The sequence below is a fragment of the Triplophysa dalaica genome, chromosome 11, assembly GCF_015846415.1.
Source record: "Triplophysa dalaica isolate WHDGS20190420 chromosome 11, ASM1584641v1, whole genome shotgun sequence".
NCBI classification, from domain to species: domain Eukaryota; kingdom Metazoa; phylum Chordata; class Actinopteri; order Cypriniformes; family Nemacheilidae; genus Triplophysa; species Triplophysa dalaica.
The window spans coordinates 11453083-11471485 of record NC_079552.1 but is presented as its reverse complement, the minus strand read 5'-3'; the positions used below and the strand labels follow the sequence as shown (position 1 = coordinate 11471485).

General features: G+C 36.1%; 1 protein-coding gene across 1 annotated transcript; it reads right to left on the bottom strand.

Annotated features, from left to right (window-relative positions):
- Positions 1 to 416: 416 nt before the first annotated feature.
- On the bottom strand, positions 417 to 16871 carry rgs17 (regulator of G protein signaling 17). Its single transcript, XM_056761166.1, has 6 exons — positions 16717 to 16871; positions 14889 to 15116; positions 9131 to 9261; positions 7954 to 8028; positions 7156 to 7387; positions 417 to 5902 (listed from the first exon to the last, which is right to left on the bottom strand). Exons 2-6 carry the CDS (start codon positions 14889 to 14891, stop codon positions 5717 to 5719), a joined length of 627 nt encoding a protein of 208 aa, XP_056617144.1. The 5' UTR covers positions 14892 to 15116; positions 16717 to 16871; the 3' UTR covers positions 417 to 5716.
- Positions 16872 to 18403: the final 1532 nt, after the last annotated feature.

The window sequence follows — 18403 nt, the reverse complement described above, 5'->3', positions numbered from 1 at the left end:
GCAATTGGGACAGCATAAGGTCAACAAAAAGCATAAGTGCAATCATAAAAGACTGGTCTCCTATAGCCTACAATAGAATACGGGGATACGTTTTTTTTTTTTTTGAAAGAGTAGAAAAGAAATAGAAGTCAGTACTGATCGGTCAGGTGTTGACGGAGAGATGCGTTTTCAGGCGATTCTTAAAGATGGCTTCATAATTTGCACATAAGTGGAGCCGATCCAGAGAAGGTACATGAGAGAGATTTATTACCTATTACGTACATGTTACAATGTCAGGAAATAGTTTAAATGTGTCAAAAAAGAAGAAGAAATTGTTTATGTCAGTGTCGTTCCACAAACCATGCTGCTAATTTGTTCTTCAGCTATGTATCACAGTATGTTATTATGTGTCAGACAGACAGACAGAAAAAGCACCATATTTTAAGTCACTTTATTTGATGTCTACAAGTACATGTTTTCTCTCTTTTAATATTGTTCATGCAGGAGTACATGTGGTCTGAAATTAACCATCCTCGCAGGTTAGGTATTAATAAACTTGTACATCAGTACTGCTGCTCTTCAGCTAATCTACTTCACCTTAAAGTAACCTAATTTTATTACTATCAGGTGATTCCCATCAAAGTTGCACAAAGAACTGATTTAAATGTGATCATCTGTAATAGAAATTGTTATTTTTTTATCACTTTCAAAAGCTACTCCAAAAGATTAAATGATACCGTCTGCAGATCGCAGAACTTCTTCATATACTATAGTATTGTGTTAAATAATCTATTTTGAGCAGCAAAAGCATGCCAAATATAAAAATTATATGTACTTCTATGAGTTACAATTTACATTAATTTATATTTTGTCCTCTGGACTTAAAAAACAACAGAAATGTGAATACTAGATCATTATTTTCATATTTTCTATTAAAATAGATGATTTATAAATCAACATTAATGAGGAGATCAGGACACAGCTCTAAAGAATGCCTTCAGTGAAGACTTGACCTGTGTCTGATACAAGGATAAAACAAAGTCTGTATCCTAGGGCAAAGATACAAAATCTACAGATTATGAGCTGACACTGGGAATAAAAAAGTTTTGAGATTTCATAATGTGACATATAATAAGCACCACAGAATATAGAACGCCATTGTGATCATGATGTTGAAAAACAAGAGTGATATTCTATTTTTTGCAGAGGACAATGAAAGGTTAAAACGCTATCATTTCACACTTAAAACAGAAATTATAGCTCATGGCCTAAACATTCAAGGCACTTTAGGGTGACTGTGATAAACTGTGATGAGGGAGTTCACTGCCTTAAAATTGTAATAATTCTTCATCACATTCTAACAGAACTTCACAATTCTCACCGAATATGTATCCAGTTGTCTAAACTTTTGTCTCTTCAATGTCGTCCAAATGCTTATTCTCTTTAGGTTTTTTTATTATTATTAAACAAACAGCTCTGATGAGACAAGTATGTTGTTTGCTGTATTGGCACAACAATACTACGTTATGTTATCAAATTTCATCATGGTAAACCCAACAATCCTACAGATAATTCAATAGGCCAAATCATCGCACACCATTGGAAACTTGATAAACTAATCCATCTAGAAAAATGTGCATGATTAAATTCAGTGAAGAATTAAAACTGTTACCTGATCGCTGTCCTTGTGTCTTTAATGTTACGGTGAAAGGGACTTGACAAATTAAAGAAAAACAGTAACGTATAAAATTGAAAAAAAAAATACATGAAGCCTTTCTCCTTGCTCCAATATTCCTAAATCTTGGGGATCATCGCAACGGTGTCACTAAAATTCACATTACTCTACATGACTGAACAAATCAAATTATGTCTTATGAATAATCATATTTGTTTCATATTTGTTTAATGTAATAGTGCTACTGAGAGCCGTAAACATATCTGTCACAATTACAGCTTTTATCTTTAAATTACATAATGTAAGCACATGCAAGTTACAAAAGTGTTGTAGCTGACATTGAAATAAACGAATGTTGTTAAGGGAGGGGTCAAAATCTTTATGTCCTTACTAGGTTCTTTCACAGAAACTGTGTCTTTGATTGGGCACAACCGAACAAAGGTTAAAGCCAAAAAACGAAGAATTCGCTAAAAATCTGTTTGCTTCCTCGTTCACCTCTGTGGCTCTTTACTTAGAGTCTAAAACAAATCAAGATGTGCGTAAGCTACTTCTTTGTCAAAGCTATATCATCTATATCACGCTAATGGAATGAAGAGAACCAAGAGGTAGATATTCTTGTTCTTGGAAAGCATATCCCAAGTGCCCAAAGTAGCCCTTCAATCTTTCCTAAAAAGGACTGAAGCACCCTTAAAAACAAGAATAAACACTCGCTTCATTCACCAATCATTCAATTATGTCACCTGTTCCAAGTTTGCCATCACTCAAAGATAAATCAGCACGAACAGAACCTTACATTCTGTATGCATTTCCATCTACAGTCAACCGTCAACCTGTCAAGATGTCAAAACGCACCCACAGTAGACACAACACAAATTTATTTCAATCTTAATCGAGTAGCTTTTTCATCAAGAAGGATTTTAAATATATAGCGACTAAGAAATAACAGAAATGGACAAATGTAAACCAGTGTTCCACCCAGTTTCAGGAAAACATTCCTCAGTCACCCACGACTCCAATATGACAATTAGGATATTTGCATAGGCAATATGGGATTAGCCCTTGAATATGATGTTTCCTGAATTCTTTGTGTGTGTATAATCATAACTATGCTGAAAAGAATTCAACAAACAAACAAAGAAATTGCTACTCCTCATAAACCCTCACTACACCTCATTTACAGTACTAGGCTTCAAGTATATCAAAATAAACAACATTAAACATTAACAGCTGGATGAGAAAAACCAAGCATCAGGAGAGGTAGTGAAAACCAATGAAAAGGCTTTAAAAGAGACAACACTCCTAGAATCACATAACACAGGCTTCACTTCATTTTCTTACAAAAGAAGCCTTTTGGCAAGAAAGTGTGTTTTTTCCAAGTCAAACCATGCTGAAAAATACATTAAAAAGAGCTGTTAGAGGATCTTTACGACAGCCGTCATGTGAAAACTCCTTTACCCATTAAAATCAGAACATTAGCAGCAAAAATGACATAAAGATGCTTTAGTCAAAACAGATAACTACTCTCAATGATGGCTCTTTCTAAATGGCACAAACTTTAATATTTTCTTGCTTAATGCTGTATAATAATCCAATCATGTGGGTAATAATGTCAGAATTGTTGTCATTTGCAGGACTTTGAATCATACATGTAATGGCATTTTAGGTTGTTTACAAAATAAACACTGATGTGGCAGTAGCTCAGCCTTCATCTTCAACTGCAAAAAATGGGACACATTTACCACTTTTTGTTTTTATGATATGTACATTAATCAAATACTACTGATAACTGCCTGTAGAAAGTTGCTGATTTCATGGCATCAAATATTTGAGAAAGGACTTTGATTGAAGATACCTCTTTGTATCACATTTTTCTTGTGACTGAATCGAACACATTATGATTATCTAAATTTCAACTGAATCTTTACTCAGTTCAATGGTTTCACATGTTGGATTGTTTCATGTTCTGATTGATACAGTCATTTCATAAAAATGCGCATTAATTGTCATCGACACCTATCATGAAATTTTCAACAACATGCTACTTGTTATTTGTCAGTTGTGTCAAGCTCTGATCCCCCCTCAAAAATAGTTAAACACTTCACGAAATGACATGCAGTGTCGTTCTGTGGAGCAAGACAATTTTGATTTATTGCTCATTTCTTTAATGACAATGTTTTTGCCTTTAAAACAAACAAGAAAATTCAATAACTTTCTTTTAGAAATATGGGAAAACCAAACGTCCCATGATGGTTCGCTGCTTCAGTGTGTGTGTGTAAACTACTAGGTTGTATGTCTTCATAAAACAACATAAACTGAGGACCTACTCACATTGGCTGATGCTCAAATACACAAATATTTTAAAGAAGGATATTTATGCACTTGGCAAAGTGATCAAAGGTCTTCATTTGAATCTGGTAAACCTCCAGAGTGAATGGCACTTAACTGTCAGAGCACCAATATAAGAAAACCCAACAACAAACCAACTTGATCATTATTTACTAAAGAAACCTTGGTTCATTCATTGGCACAATAAGTCAGAGAAAGTGACATTTTCAGGTTGGGTACGGTGACCAAAAACGTCTGTTTAAATGCAATTCACTCTTGAACTACTCAGCTAAAAGGTGAGAAAGTGGTTTAACACTGGTATTTTTTTAGATACTGTGTTTTCATGCACTGGCTGCTGCAACTGCAATAGCACATACATTTCTAGAAAATTGAACAGCAACATTCAAGGTTGAATCCAACGACACGGAGCTGAAGAAACCGTCTTAGGGTCGCAAGTTTAAACCTCTAAAGGAAAATCATCTTCAGTCTCTTCAACGTGACGCTACCCGCGGTGGTTCACATCCTTCGGGTTGAGTATTGCAATGTGTACATGACACAACAAAATAAACGCATGCTGGAAAAAGTATTACAAAAAGATTGACTTTTCTTGGTTTGATAAATAAGTATTTCAGCATTAAAACAAAGGTGGGCGTTCGTTTCGATTGGCAGGCCCTCAAATCGGTCCAAAAAGACCTTTCACACCGCATCTCACTTAATCTTCCGTAACGCCACCTCTGAGAAAAAACATCCGAGCAGTCTCAGCTATTTATTTGAAATAGATCTACTGTGTCACGCTCAAAAACAAGGCAAAGTGTTCACTACACTTTTGTTTAATAAAATACATTTCTTTAATGTGAAAGACAATTCTAAGTTGTTTTGAAAACCTCCAGAAGGTGGGTGAGTTATTCTTTCAATCCAGCGAAGCTTACAGCCCATGACCTAAAGTACCTGTGCTTCTCTCGGTTAGTGATGGACTGGGAGGGCCAGGACGACTTACACAATAAACCGTGTTGTCACCAGCGTCAGCAGCTTTTATGCACTTATTCAGTGTCGAGGCATTGTGATTTTTGCAGTGAGAAAGAAATGTTCATGATTCATTTAGCTGCCCAATCACAACACTAGCTAGCCCTTATGTTCCCCAGTTAAACAACTGTCGACACGCGAAAAGAGTTTGTACGGCAAGACGGCGATTGCGCTTCCCAGCTTCTGCTTAAAAAACAATTGGCACAGCTAAAATTCCCTTCGCTTGCGAGAGCTTTACAATGTTCTCTCCTCGTGACAGCATAAAAAACACCTTTTTTAATTAAAAAAACATTGTAGTCCAGGCTTAATTGTCAAACTGGAGTAAATTCCATAACCTTGTATCATGCAAAGATCATGTTGTCTAGCTCAACATCTATCGCTTTTGAAAACAGCTGTCCTCAGACATCTAAAAGACGGAAAGGATCAGGAGAAAAGGAAAGAAAACAGCTGACAGTGAGGTAAACTGGAAGAGGGAAAAGAGAGGTTTGACAAAGCGGGTGAATATGAAAACTATGGATCTGTCCGGTTTTTCCGACATGTTTTTCTGTCACAGTTGCCTGAGCAGCTCATATTGGCACTTAAACACAACTGAACAGGGTCACTAGTGGATGCTCAGAATTGCTTAACTACTCGCTCTCGAAATAAGAAACATCACACCTTTTGAAAAAGTGGCACCTTGGGGCTTTTTTTTGTCTCAAGTGTATTTGCTGAAACCTAGGTGTCTAAGCAGGTTCTCTTGGTGTTGAGAAGATCCCTGTAAACAGATGAGTTGAGGAATCGAGGGAAGGAGTCTCTGTGCATGAGGGTGTAGATCTGGAGCTGAGCCTCCTCATACATCATACTGCTGGGCTCCGCCAGGTTTTGGTTGATGCCTTCCCTCACCCGTGAATCCAAACTGACCTGCAGACCCACAAGAAACGTACGTCACTTTGTTTATTATGTCACAAGTAAAGGAATGATCATTGCCTAAATTCAGAGGTCTGCATTTTTTAAATAAGTTATATATCAAACCAATATCTGAAAAGGGGGCTGTCAAACCATTAATTGCATCCAGAATAAAAGTGTGTGTTTACATAATATACATCTAATTTTGCTTTTATAAAACATAAACATACATGTATACTTATTTAGGAAATATTTACATGCATTTATTTATTATAGCAATAATTTAAAGTCCCAGTGAAATAAAAAATTGTAATGCCTATTTTTTCATGAAATATTGCAACGTTTATTATCGAGTAGTTTATCAATGTGGGTCATTATCTTTTAAAATTCAGTTAAAATCTGAAAAAGCACTTCCGTCCTATGACTATCCATCTAACACCGGACGTGACAGGCGCGACCCGACACGACAAAAGACATTAGAAACGCATTATAATTCTATCACGTATAATCGCCTATCACGTCCGGTGTAGACACGGTTTTAGACAGCTTGGGCGAAGCATTCATTAACTGAACTCCTACCCTTCAACTGTCAGTCTGCAACCATTTCCATTTCAAAATGCAACGGCTGTTTTTATACAAAGATGAAAGCCACGCCCACTATTTTTCTCATTCCAAATTAAATTAAGCTCGGAAATGCGCCAAAATAAAAAAGTAAAAACGATCGCGAACGATAAAAATGATGTGCAGTAAATCGCATACATACAGCCATTGTAACGTCTGAAAGACCATTTCAAGTTATTTTCATTTTCTCTGAATTGACTATTTATAGCTCCATGTTAAGGTAAAATGTTGTTTTTTGTTTAATTCTGTGAACTACTAGTAATATTTCTCCCAAATGTTCCATGAAAATATTGTTTCTCTTTGCATTTATTTGCATAAAACGAAACAAGTCAAAATAACAGAGAAGATGCTGTGGGTTTTTTTAGACCTCAAATACTGCAAAAACAAGTTCATATACTTTAAATATAAATAAATGTAATATTCAATGTAATATTTCTATATTTATTTTAGGATTTTATGTGATAACTTGGATAGTCTTTCACATGTTGGATGACTTTATGTCACTCCAAAGGGTTTGATTTTGTTGAAATTTAACAAACAATTGACTGGAATGTTGACAATACATCTAGAAATGCTGATTAAAAGAACACTCGGAATGGTCTCTTAATTTTCCACGGCTGTATGTACAGCATATGAATAGATCGAACCTCTTTAGGTGATAGAATAGAAACATAGTCCTCATAAATGATCCTGGCTTTTTCATCAATAGCTGATGGGTTGGTCTCCTTCTTCATTTCCTCGCAAGCAATCCAGAACAGCAGGTTCTCCTCACTGTACTCAGACCGCAGGAACTCCCTGAAAACATCCCTCCCCTCTGGAGAGCGCATCATCATCTCAAAGCTCCGGGACCAGGCGATCACCTCGTCCAGTGTGGGATGCCTGAAAACATGCGTGACATGAAAAGAAGTACTACAAACTACATGTATGAAGTCCTTAGGCCTTAACTATATTTTTGGTATTAATAAATAAGGTACATGGAAATGGAATTACACAATTCTGCTAGGAAAGAAACTAGGAAAAATAATAAAAATACCACTTGGTTAAGTATTTCGTTAACTTTAATGTATTGACAATACAATACTTTGTAATGTTTGACCAATAATTGAATGTAGAAGTGTTTAATGTGATAGAATCAAATTTATTACTTTCACAATTCAAAGCCAGATTAATTCCAATACCACTTCACTTGAAAAAGCCAAGAAAAACACAAAAATTCTTGTCAGAAAAGAAAGAAGAGCATCTTTCTTTAATACAAAGTAATGACATGAGCTTGTTTATAATGGCACTAGTATTATCTGTCTAACACCATAATAGAAAAGACAGCACAAATAAAAAAAACGGTTCGTTTTTAAGTTGCTAATTTTGAGAATGCATACACATGTAACAGATGCACAATACACAGCACAAAACATTTTGTCCCAGTACAATAATAGATAACAACTTACTGTTCCTCTGTTGCCTCTATGCTATCCATCTTTGTACATGTTTGCCTTTCTGAACGTTCTCGCCGGTCTTCATTCCTGGGGTGAGAAGACAAGTGTTAGACACAGTCACGGTGTCATCTGATCACCCATACAATGTTATGCTGTATGGTTAATACCGATTTTGAGGTCTAGCTTCATTCCAGATGAAACCCAGAACTCAAACATTAAATTGCAGTTTTTATTTTTATCAGATCATGTTTCTTAGTGTTTGGGATTTTTTCCAGATGAAGATCTTCTGTTTCTCATTCCAAGTCTCTTTATTGAGATTGTTCGCCATGGGCTCCGACACGCTGAACAGACTCTAAATATATAACATGTACTACACAGCTGTTTGGCATGTGATGTGGGACAGAAATAGCCGTTTACTGAGAAGATAATGCCAGCGTGTAGTGGGGAGGAGGGGGCGGCGGTTGTGGAATCCCGAGGTTACAAACTGGGGTTTGTACGGCCTCCTCAATGTTTTCTTTATTTCATGTAATATTTGTATTCATTCATGCTATTTAAAGGCCCCTGCGAGCTGTGCTATGTTTTTCACTGTCTTTATCTGTTTAACGGCTCAGCCTCAAACTGTAGCTGATTTTTGTCTTTCAACACTTTTAACAACCTTATTTAACTCTATAAGAAACACAACAACCTATTATTACAAGTTAAACATGTCGCAGGTCACGTCTATTTGTGGGTGCATCATGTGATGAGAGAATTTTATTGTTTATTCGTTACCAAGAATAAACTAAGAGTACTTTTTCATAATTCAGATTTAGAATTAATAATCTGATTTGTATCTGCCTCAAAAAGTACTGCATGTCAAGCTTTCCTGTATCTCATTGGTTAGATTATGGTGCTGGCAACGCCAAGGTCATGGGTTCGATCCCAGGGTTGCACATCCTCAAATACAAATGTATAGTATCATGCAATGTAAGTCGCTTTGGATAAAAGCATCTGCCAAATGCATGAATATATAAATGTATATCAGAAACCAACCTACACATATATGAGGAACATGTAGAAAATACATACATAGTGATAGTGACAATAACCACGTTGTTAAATTTAACTAGGTTAAAACTGACACGTACCTGTAGGCCTGAAAACAACAACTCATTCCTAAACAATTCTCATCTGCCATATATCTACATACCAGAGGCACTTGCAGCATCCACACCAGCACAGACAGCAGGTATTAGGCCTCGGGTGACCAGGCGCCTGCGGGGGTCCTTCAATGCGTCCCTGCTGCCTTTTCCTCATTTCAACTCCACTCACACTTTGAGGCTGTGGAGACACACGTCTCATTAGAAACAACAGCGTGGGCTTGAAATCTTTGTAAGTATTAAGATCTTGTTACCTACAGATATGTCTAAATAGAATTCATTGCTTCTTAATTGATATGGATGTACAGCTTTTGAAAAGCAACAGATAAGACGCTTTCTTAGTATTCAGATAAATGTTCAGTGTTTGAAATTTAGCGGCATCTAGTGGTGAGGTTGTGAATTGCAACCAATGGCTCACTCTACCACTCTTTTTCAAAGCACTACCGTGGCTGACACAGAACTAAGATGTCGTCACGTTTTTGCTTCTTTGTCGAAGGAGATAACGTATTTAAGAAACTGTAGAGCCGTTTGTCCGTTAAAGGCTACTTTAGAAACAACATGGTGAATTCTATGTTAGGGGACCCGCGGTATATGTAGATAGAAATAGCTCATTCTAAGGTAATAAAGACATAACAATTCTTTATGTAAGCTCTTTATATACCTAAGAACACATAGTTATGTATATTATATTGCATGTCTGTCCATAGAAAAATTATGCACAACACCTTTAAGTAAAACTATATTATATGCTTTATATTATTTGCATTGCATATGTTCTTTTTACACTGCTCTACATGACCCTTTCAGAATTGAGCTCTGATCGAAAACTAAAAGCCCAGATTAATCTCTCACAGATGCCGTTTGAGAGCTTAAAAACATCACGAGAATGAAATGAATTTCTAGTGGAAATGATCACTAAAATACACCTGAACATGTATCTTGCACTACTTTTGAATGCTCATTTCACTGAAATGAACAGGAATGTGTTAAAATGGGTTAAAAGAAGAGAGAGACACACAGATACAGACAGATAGATAACACATTCATTCCTCTGGCAAGATGCTAAATTAGTTTGTATAATAACTGTATGAGAAGAGAGAGACAGAGAGAGATGAACATACACATAACGGTAGTGCGGGATGTCACATACTCTAACGAAAAAATGTGACAGCAGTTATTTTAGGGAAGTAAATGTATTGTGAAAATGTGATGGCTGTTGTTTCCTGTTTTTATTTTTCAAAATACCTTAAAGTGATAGTTCACCCAAAAATGAATTTTTTCTCATCATTAACTCACCCTCCTGTCATATCAAACCTGTATAAGTTTCATTCTTCTGCAGAACACAAAAGAAGATGTTTTGAAAATTGTTGTTGACCGAACAGGCCATTCCCTTGCATTGTTTTTGTGTCAATACATACAATAGAAGTCATCGCCATCGCTTTTCGGTTATCAACATCCTTCAAAATATCTTATTCTGTGTTCTGCAGAAGAAAGAAAGTCATACAGATTTAAAACGACAAGACGGCGATTAAATGATGACAGAAATTTCATTTTGGTGTGAACTATGCCTTTAAAGTGAGTTCACACAAGTTAAGATTCTGTCATTTTACACTCAGACTCTTGTCATTTCAAACCTGCAAGACTTTTTGTATTCCGCAGAACACAACAGAAGATAATTTGAAGAATATTGTTAACGTGCACCTATTTACTTGCACTGGTTTTGTGTTCATACAATCAAAGTAAATGGGTGCCAGCTATGTAAATAATGACAGAATTTTTATTGGGTCAACTATCTCTTTAATATTGTCATAAGAAAAACAACGGGAGATGTATTAAGAAAAAGTGTACTGTATTGGCTGAATATTGCTTTGTTGATCTTCTCCCAATAATCACTTTAATGTATAAAAAAACTACAACATGTATCACTGGCTTTTTAAAAGCAAAACATGCAATGGATCAACCACATCATGCTTTTTTAATTTCACAGATTTCCTAGAAGTCCTCCATTATGAAAATAATTGTGTTATTGTTGTTGTGAGCTTTGCCCTTCTCTGGATGATCCATCACTATACCATTAACATGTCCTTGAAACACTCGGCTGATTATTCTGCTTCACAGTTTAATGTGGTCACGGCACAACAGAAGCACTGTAAAATTATATTTGACACTATACGGTCATCTTAAAGAGCTTTGGAACTAAACATAAGAATTAAGGTCTGTTACAGCCTTGCTAGGGTTAGTTATTGGCAGGGATGTACACATGTTTTGAAAAATATCGATCTGTGCTACAAATAAATGTAATAGTGTAGCATGCGTGCGATATAGTTTGGAAAGTGCATTTGACAGAGGTGCTTGTTTGTGTGAAGTGCGTTTGTCGTTGTGCTTGTTCGTGTGCAGTTAACTAATGGCGCACCACTATTTATTTTCATTTTGCCAGTGAAACTTGATTTCCGGCTGCGTTGAGTCCATTAATCTAGAGCCCTATGATCTACTACAAGATGGAAAACATGGAAAGATTCACGAAATTTAAATATGTTCGCTGCTTGTTCTGCGTGTCTATGAGTGAATTAGTTGCACATTTTAACATGTTACAAGTGTGACACTCGTGGATTTGTCTGTATTTTACAATACAAGAAAAAAAGAACACATGAACTTCATCCACAGAGATGTTCTAAGTTTATTTTACGAGCATTACACTGTTTGTGTGAAGCTAATGTCAAACAAGTCGAAGCTCAAGCGTCTTCACGACCACCCGCCAAAATAAAAGTCTGCTTAATTTGAATCAGAAAATAATGTGAATAACTTGTAGTAAATGTATAAATTGTACTAAACACTATAGTATACTTTAATATTTACTAAAGTAATCTTCAAATATACTATAGAACACAAGAATTTTACTGCAGTCTACTGTTGTAAATAAAAACTATAGTATACAATGTTTTTATGGACAAATGTATTTGGAGCACTGAAAATACAAAACTCTGAAAACCGTTATAGGAAAAACAAATTTTGTTAAGGTTAATGACCTTTTTCAGTTGCCTTTTTATTTATGTGATCACCTGTTTTAAAGAAAACGATAACAGATGCATACATGTGCCTACAACTGTTTGGTCTGTCCTACAAAACTTTAAAACCGGTACTATGTGCAAAAAAATATTAACATACCGCCCTGGTTATTTGACAAAGATAAACAAATCTGTGTTGCTTTTCACTCCTGCGTAACCTCATTTATGTGACACAAATTTAGTAACAGGAGTTGCATTATTATTCTATTCAAAGTGACATCAAAGACAGGGAAACACTGGTAAACATGATGCCTCACACCATGACTACAACAATTTGTTCATTTTACCTCAAAGCTTTCTGGAAAGCAAGCTTTTGTCACGGTTTGGCAGCACAAACAACGTATCACATCACCTAGATATCTGATCCAAATATGTTCAGACAAACAGTCTAGGCAATAGACAGACATACTGGATCTCTGGAAAGGTATCAATTTATAATTTCCCAGTATGGCACTGGTAAATAGCTCATTGAATGACATAACATGGGATGTTTGTTTGGATGATTTTTTTGTTGCATCATGTGGTGCATAATTTAAAGATCACCGCTGATTGAAATGCAGAGAACAGCCTACTGTAATAAATAAAAAACAATATTAAAATTGATATATTATGTAACCCCATAATCTCTGCTCTCATTTTACTATTGGAAAACATTAACATGAAAATGATGCACTGCTTTGTTGTGAAAAACATGCAATGCTCATGTTTGTGTATTAATTTGTTAAAAATACTTGTTTAGTTGCTTGTATAATTCAAGTTATATTTAAACACAAAGAATAACAATATTATTGTATGTTGTAACCAGAGAGTGCTACAATATCAGTGTCACAATGTATTGATGTTCTAGAAGACAAATCTTTGAGCTAAGAAACATAATTACATTAATATTCTGTGTAAATAAACCATAATAATATCGTATATTGGAAGTAATGCCTACAGAAAAAAGATAAAGTACAGCTCTTAAACATTATCTTACCTCCAAATTCATCTCTAAAACTTAAAGGATTTATGATAACCAGCTCTGATGAAAGCCCAATGTGTCAGGGGTGGAATGTGAGCACCCGTTTAGAGAGTTTATGCTGATGGGGAGTCATATAAACAAAATATGAAAATGATAACTACCATTAGTTATTTAGGGCCAGGCCATGGAAAACATGCATCATGATTATGCAAAACACACTGAGAGGTTCTTTTGTTCACATCCACCATACCTTGCCAGAACATGTCACTATAAATTGTCACTATATTTAGGGAAAAGCCATAATCCATGAATGGATATTTCAATGGTAAACTATCAGATTTTATAGGAAATCATGTTCGGTATTAACACGCATAGCTAAAAAATGTCTGGGTGCTAAAAACTAGTGATAGCTCAACACAACAGATCAACAACACAGAATCCTGATGTTTTGATTAGCCGTCGACCGATATGGGTTTTTAATGGCTGATGCCGATAATAATATTCAGAAAACTTCGTAATTACAGTAATTGGGAGACATACCGAAAATGTGTTAATTAACATTTATTGTGCGTTCACATGTGCGTATATACAGTACATTTGGCCTTTTTTGGTTGGAATGAAATACTATTTGTATAGACAGATTGAATGCAGCCACATAAAGAAACGTTAGTGTGCATGCACGCATTCGTGGACTTAAGATCTGGTACACATTGGCAAATAATAAGAGTGCCTGTAGATTATTTCTGAAAACAAGCAAAAGAAACCGAGCTTGCCTCGCCAATATTTTGAATTTAGACTGTGATATCAAGCTCAACCACTAGATGTCAATGTCCCATACGGTTTCTTTAAATGCGTCAAAACTATTTCAACGAAATAATTCTACGAATTTATTAATTTATTTAATAAAATTTACAAACAACAAAATTTAACAAATCATTTCTTTCATACAATTATTATACAATAAAATAATAATATCAATTCATTTAAAAATAAATTAAATCAATTTAAATAGTTTTATTATATAAAACTAGCAGACCGATAAACAAACATAGACCGGAAGTTAACTGCAGTTCAGGCGCGCATCCGATGAAATGGTCTGTATAGTATATCACACATTTCTGTATTTTATTAGCAAACCCATTGACTTTTTATCTTAAAAACCTATATGGGTCGACCACTGACTGAACATTACCTTGTTTTAATCTCCGTCAGACAAAAATGAATTATGCAGTGTTAAATTAACTAAATCATTAGAAGCATCCATTAAAGTACCTTGATATAAAAATGAGCTTTTCACTTTCCAGAGATTTCTTTAATTATGCATATTTCTATCAACAGGCTTTTGAGTGCTCACCGCCCTGCTTAAAATACATCACAGTCAACACTCTTGATTTACATTGCAGCGTGTGAAAATGTTTATGTGTGTGAGCGCGCAAAAAGCCGCTTTTGTCCCGCCTTTAACCCAATCATCCTATTGGAAGTCTTGTGCACCCTTGTGCACTTCCCTATACACATTCCAGGGCAGCAAGTGATGCATAGCATAGGCCATGGCTGGCTGCACAAAAGAAGCCTCCAACAGCCGTTACCCATAATGCCTAGCTGGACAGATATGTCACACCGCAGATCCAATACATGTGACAATCACACAGAGGCCCTAGGTTTCACCCACATTTCTCACCTTGCACTGCATCACATCAACGCTATGAATACACAGTTTTATTATTTTTCACATGCTTTTTCTAATAAATGTTTTGACTGAGGAGACAACAACACCTAACTTACCATGCAAATTAGCAGCTATCCAACCGGAGATCAGGTAAGAAAATCATGACGTAATGTCAAAAGTTGCGATCGACAGAGTGCTGGAATACAAATTGTGTCCTCTTGTATCTTCTCTAACCATGCCTGATGAAGAACACAGTGGGTGGGTGGAGGTAGGTTTCAAACACCTGGTATTTGCAGGTAAACCCTCTTCTTGAGTCAAGGGCAAAATGATCCAGGATAAGACATCTAAGAAATAGATCAAACCAGAAAAGAAAGATCAGAATTGCTTTGAATCTATATTGCTGATGTGCGTGCCGAAACTAAGCTTACTAACCAAAACATGAATAGTAGTTCAACTTGTAACTCTGATCAGTATTAGAAAAAAACATAAGACTTGAATTTATTGCCAAAAAGAGAAAAAAAATACTTCACCCAAAAATTGTAATTCTATCATAATGAACTCACTTTCGAGTTGTTCCAAATCTGTATACATTTCTTTGTTCTGTTGAAAAGAGAGAAAGATAGTTGGAAGAATGCTTACCAAACAGATCTCGGTCCCCTTTGACCACCATAGTAGGAAAAATTACCTTACACCTTTCGTTCTGTTTAACACATAAAAATATATATTTGGAAGAATGTAGGACAGCAAACAGTTCGGGGGCACTTGTAATTCTTCCAGGTAGCCAACGGGGTCCAAGAACTGTTTGGTTACTACAAGCATTCATCTAAATATCTTTCTCCGTGTTCAACCAAAACCAAGAAATTGAGTTAGGTTTGAAAAAACTAGAGAGTAATTTAAGACAGAATATTCATTTTTAATCGAACTATTCCTTTAAGCTTCACAGTCAATCTTACATTATCTATAACAGCCCAAGTATATCTTTAATAGAGTAAATAACTAATAAGTTTCACTCAAGCGTTCAATAATAAAAACGTTGTACTAACATTAGGGTCTACTTTAGACCTGGTTTATAAATTATAGCTTGGTTGCAATGCATGAATTCATCACTGAGAATTGACAAACACTGACAACCTCATTTGACACCGAAAGACTTTAGTAATCAGAGAATCTATTTCCTATAATCACAGAAGCAGAAGCAAAAATGAATGGGAGGAACTTCTATCAGAATGAAGGGTCAACCTCCTCCGGAAGGAAATCCTCTTAGTTACTTGTTGGCTGAATGCAGGCAAAACATCCACTGGTACGGCCACTAAATAAAACATTAACAAAGGACTTTCGCCTTATTTTAATGTCAAGCGTGGGAAAATTCTTGTATAAGCAGGTCGAAGGTGGAGCGTAGTTCCAAAATCTAAAATCTAGCAATGTTTTGCAATGCTTCGTGATATATTTAAAATCATCATCTCGTTCACTCGCGATGTGGAGTCTCCAGATTCGTGGCCGTGTCTCATATTCTAGGGAGCAGCCTATCTAGAAAGCATTTCAGACATCACGGAATCGTTAACATATATCATACGTCAGACCCACGGAAGACCAAAAACGCTGTCAAGAGTCCGTAACATCTTACGAACGCTCCTAATACTCCAGCAATGCCCACAAATGCTGTCTTCGCGTTTTTTGAAACAGCATCTTTCCTAAAAGTCATCGCAGGTAAAGCCCAAAGCATTCCCATCACAGTCAGAACCGTGCAATTGAAAGCGATGCGCAAAATGCTACTTAAAACAGCGACGTTTTCCACGGGTGAGCGAGCACCGCAGTGTACTCGCCACTTTATTTTATTTTCGCATTGGCTCCCTGATTTTCTGAGCGCAGAGAGGCAACAGCTAGCGCGTTAGCTGGCAAGCTAGCGGAACATCTGAGACCGTTAAAGAGCATATGTCGCCTTACCCCTTTTGTCTCGGGTGTCAGTCTTCTAAAAGGGTGCCGCTACAGCTGTTTATTTGGATATAAGGGGTATCGGGTGTTGAGATTGCATGCTGCCGTTTTATCTCCATCAGCGGTGTTTTCCGTCCATCCGCCCAACTTCAGCACCGAGCGAGCCAGTGGAGACGCCCTGCGCATGCGCGGCTGAGCTGTCAGCTCACGGAGCGAGAGCTGCGGACAGGGTGCAGAGGCAGGGGTGCAATGACAGCCTGAGATTCTCCCAATACCCGCAGTAATACATATACAACAAAAAGGGATATGCGACTCACCTTTAAACAGCCTATGCTTCGACGTGGATAGCATTGCAATAGTTGTGCTAACCGATACAAAACATACGAGTTTCAAGTAAAGAGGCGATGAAAATAGGAGTACTTTTTTAAGCCCAAAATTTGATAGATTTTAAGACTATTTCCGAACAATAAAAATGCATATGAAGAAAACAATTTCTGTTTTAAGAATTTTTCCATAAAACAGTTTATATAGGCATAGTAAAAAATTCAAGCACAAATGCTGTGTATTAACATTTATCATATTATGCATTCTTCCTGACATTTGAGACATCTGTAGGCCGCGTATAATTCAGTTAAAGAGATGACTTGGCAAGATCTGTACAAAAAAGATAAACAATTATGTGATGATTTAGTATAAATCTAATTCTGTGTCCACAAAATATAAAAGGTCAAACAACAAAGAATATTAACGGAAATAAACGTTCAAAGAGTATTTTGTTCAAGAGATGCTTTCAATGCTCTTCAAAGAGCAGATGCTACAATCCACTGTTGCAACACATACTTAATATCCACTAGGAGGCACTGAGACCACAGCACTCTGGTCATGGTGGGTGGTAAGCCAAAACCTTAAATGACCATCTCTATGATTATATTCTTTATCAAGTCTTTGTGATGCTGTTACCACACCCATTTATGCGGTTATTTTGTTACATTGCTTGTGGAGCTGGAAGGGGATTGTTTTGCTTAATAACATGATTTGGAGTGGCATCATGTCTGTTGAAAAAATATAGACGGACACAGAAATCTCCACGAAACCCAGAGAGTCTAATATGCATTTCTACCACATTATTATGGAGTGGATCCTTTCAACGTACTTATTTGCATTGAAATCCCGTTTCCAGAAATATTGCATAAAATAAAAAAATCCTGTAAATCCTAGGTTTTTCTTGTATATTTCCGGTCTGTTTCTGTAATTTGACGTATTTAGACCATATTTAAATAGTAAAAAAATTCAAATGTCAGCAACTGGAGTGTGTAGATACTGTAAAAGTACTTAAAAACTTGCCAGTAAAATCACATGCTTTTCTGTAAATATGCAGTCTCTGTCTTTCATTTCATTCAATTTTTGGAGTAAAAAATTACAGTAAAATTCTGTACAACTGTCTTTTTACAGTGTTTTAACAGTATTAAACCATATCACATGTTTTGGATACAGCTTTTCTTACTATTGACTAGTATAGTATTTTAAAATCCTAATTAATCTTTTTATTTATTTATTTTTGGTGGTTTAAATATTGTACAACCGACGAAATGTCGCATTGAAGGGAACCATACAAAGGGCGTTATCAGCAGCACCTCACCAAAGGCATCTTTCACCCAGGATAATGGATGTAATGAAAGTGGGATCGGACACACAATGA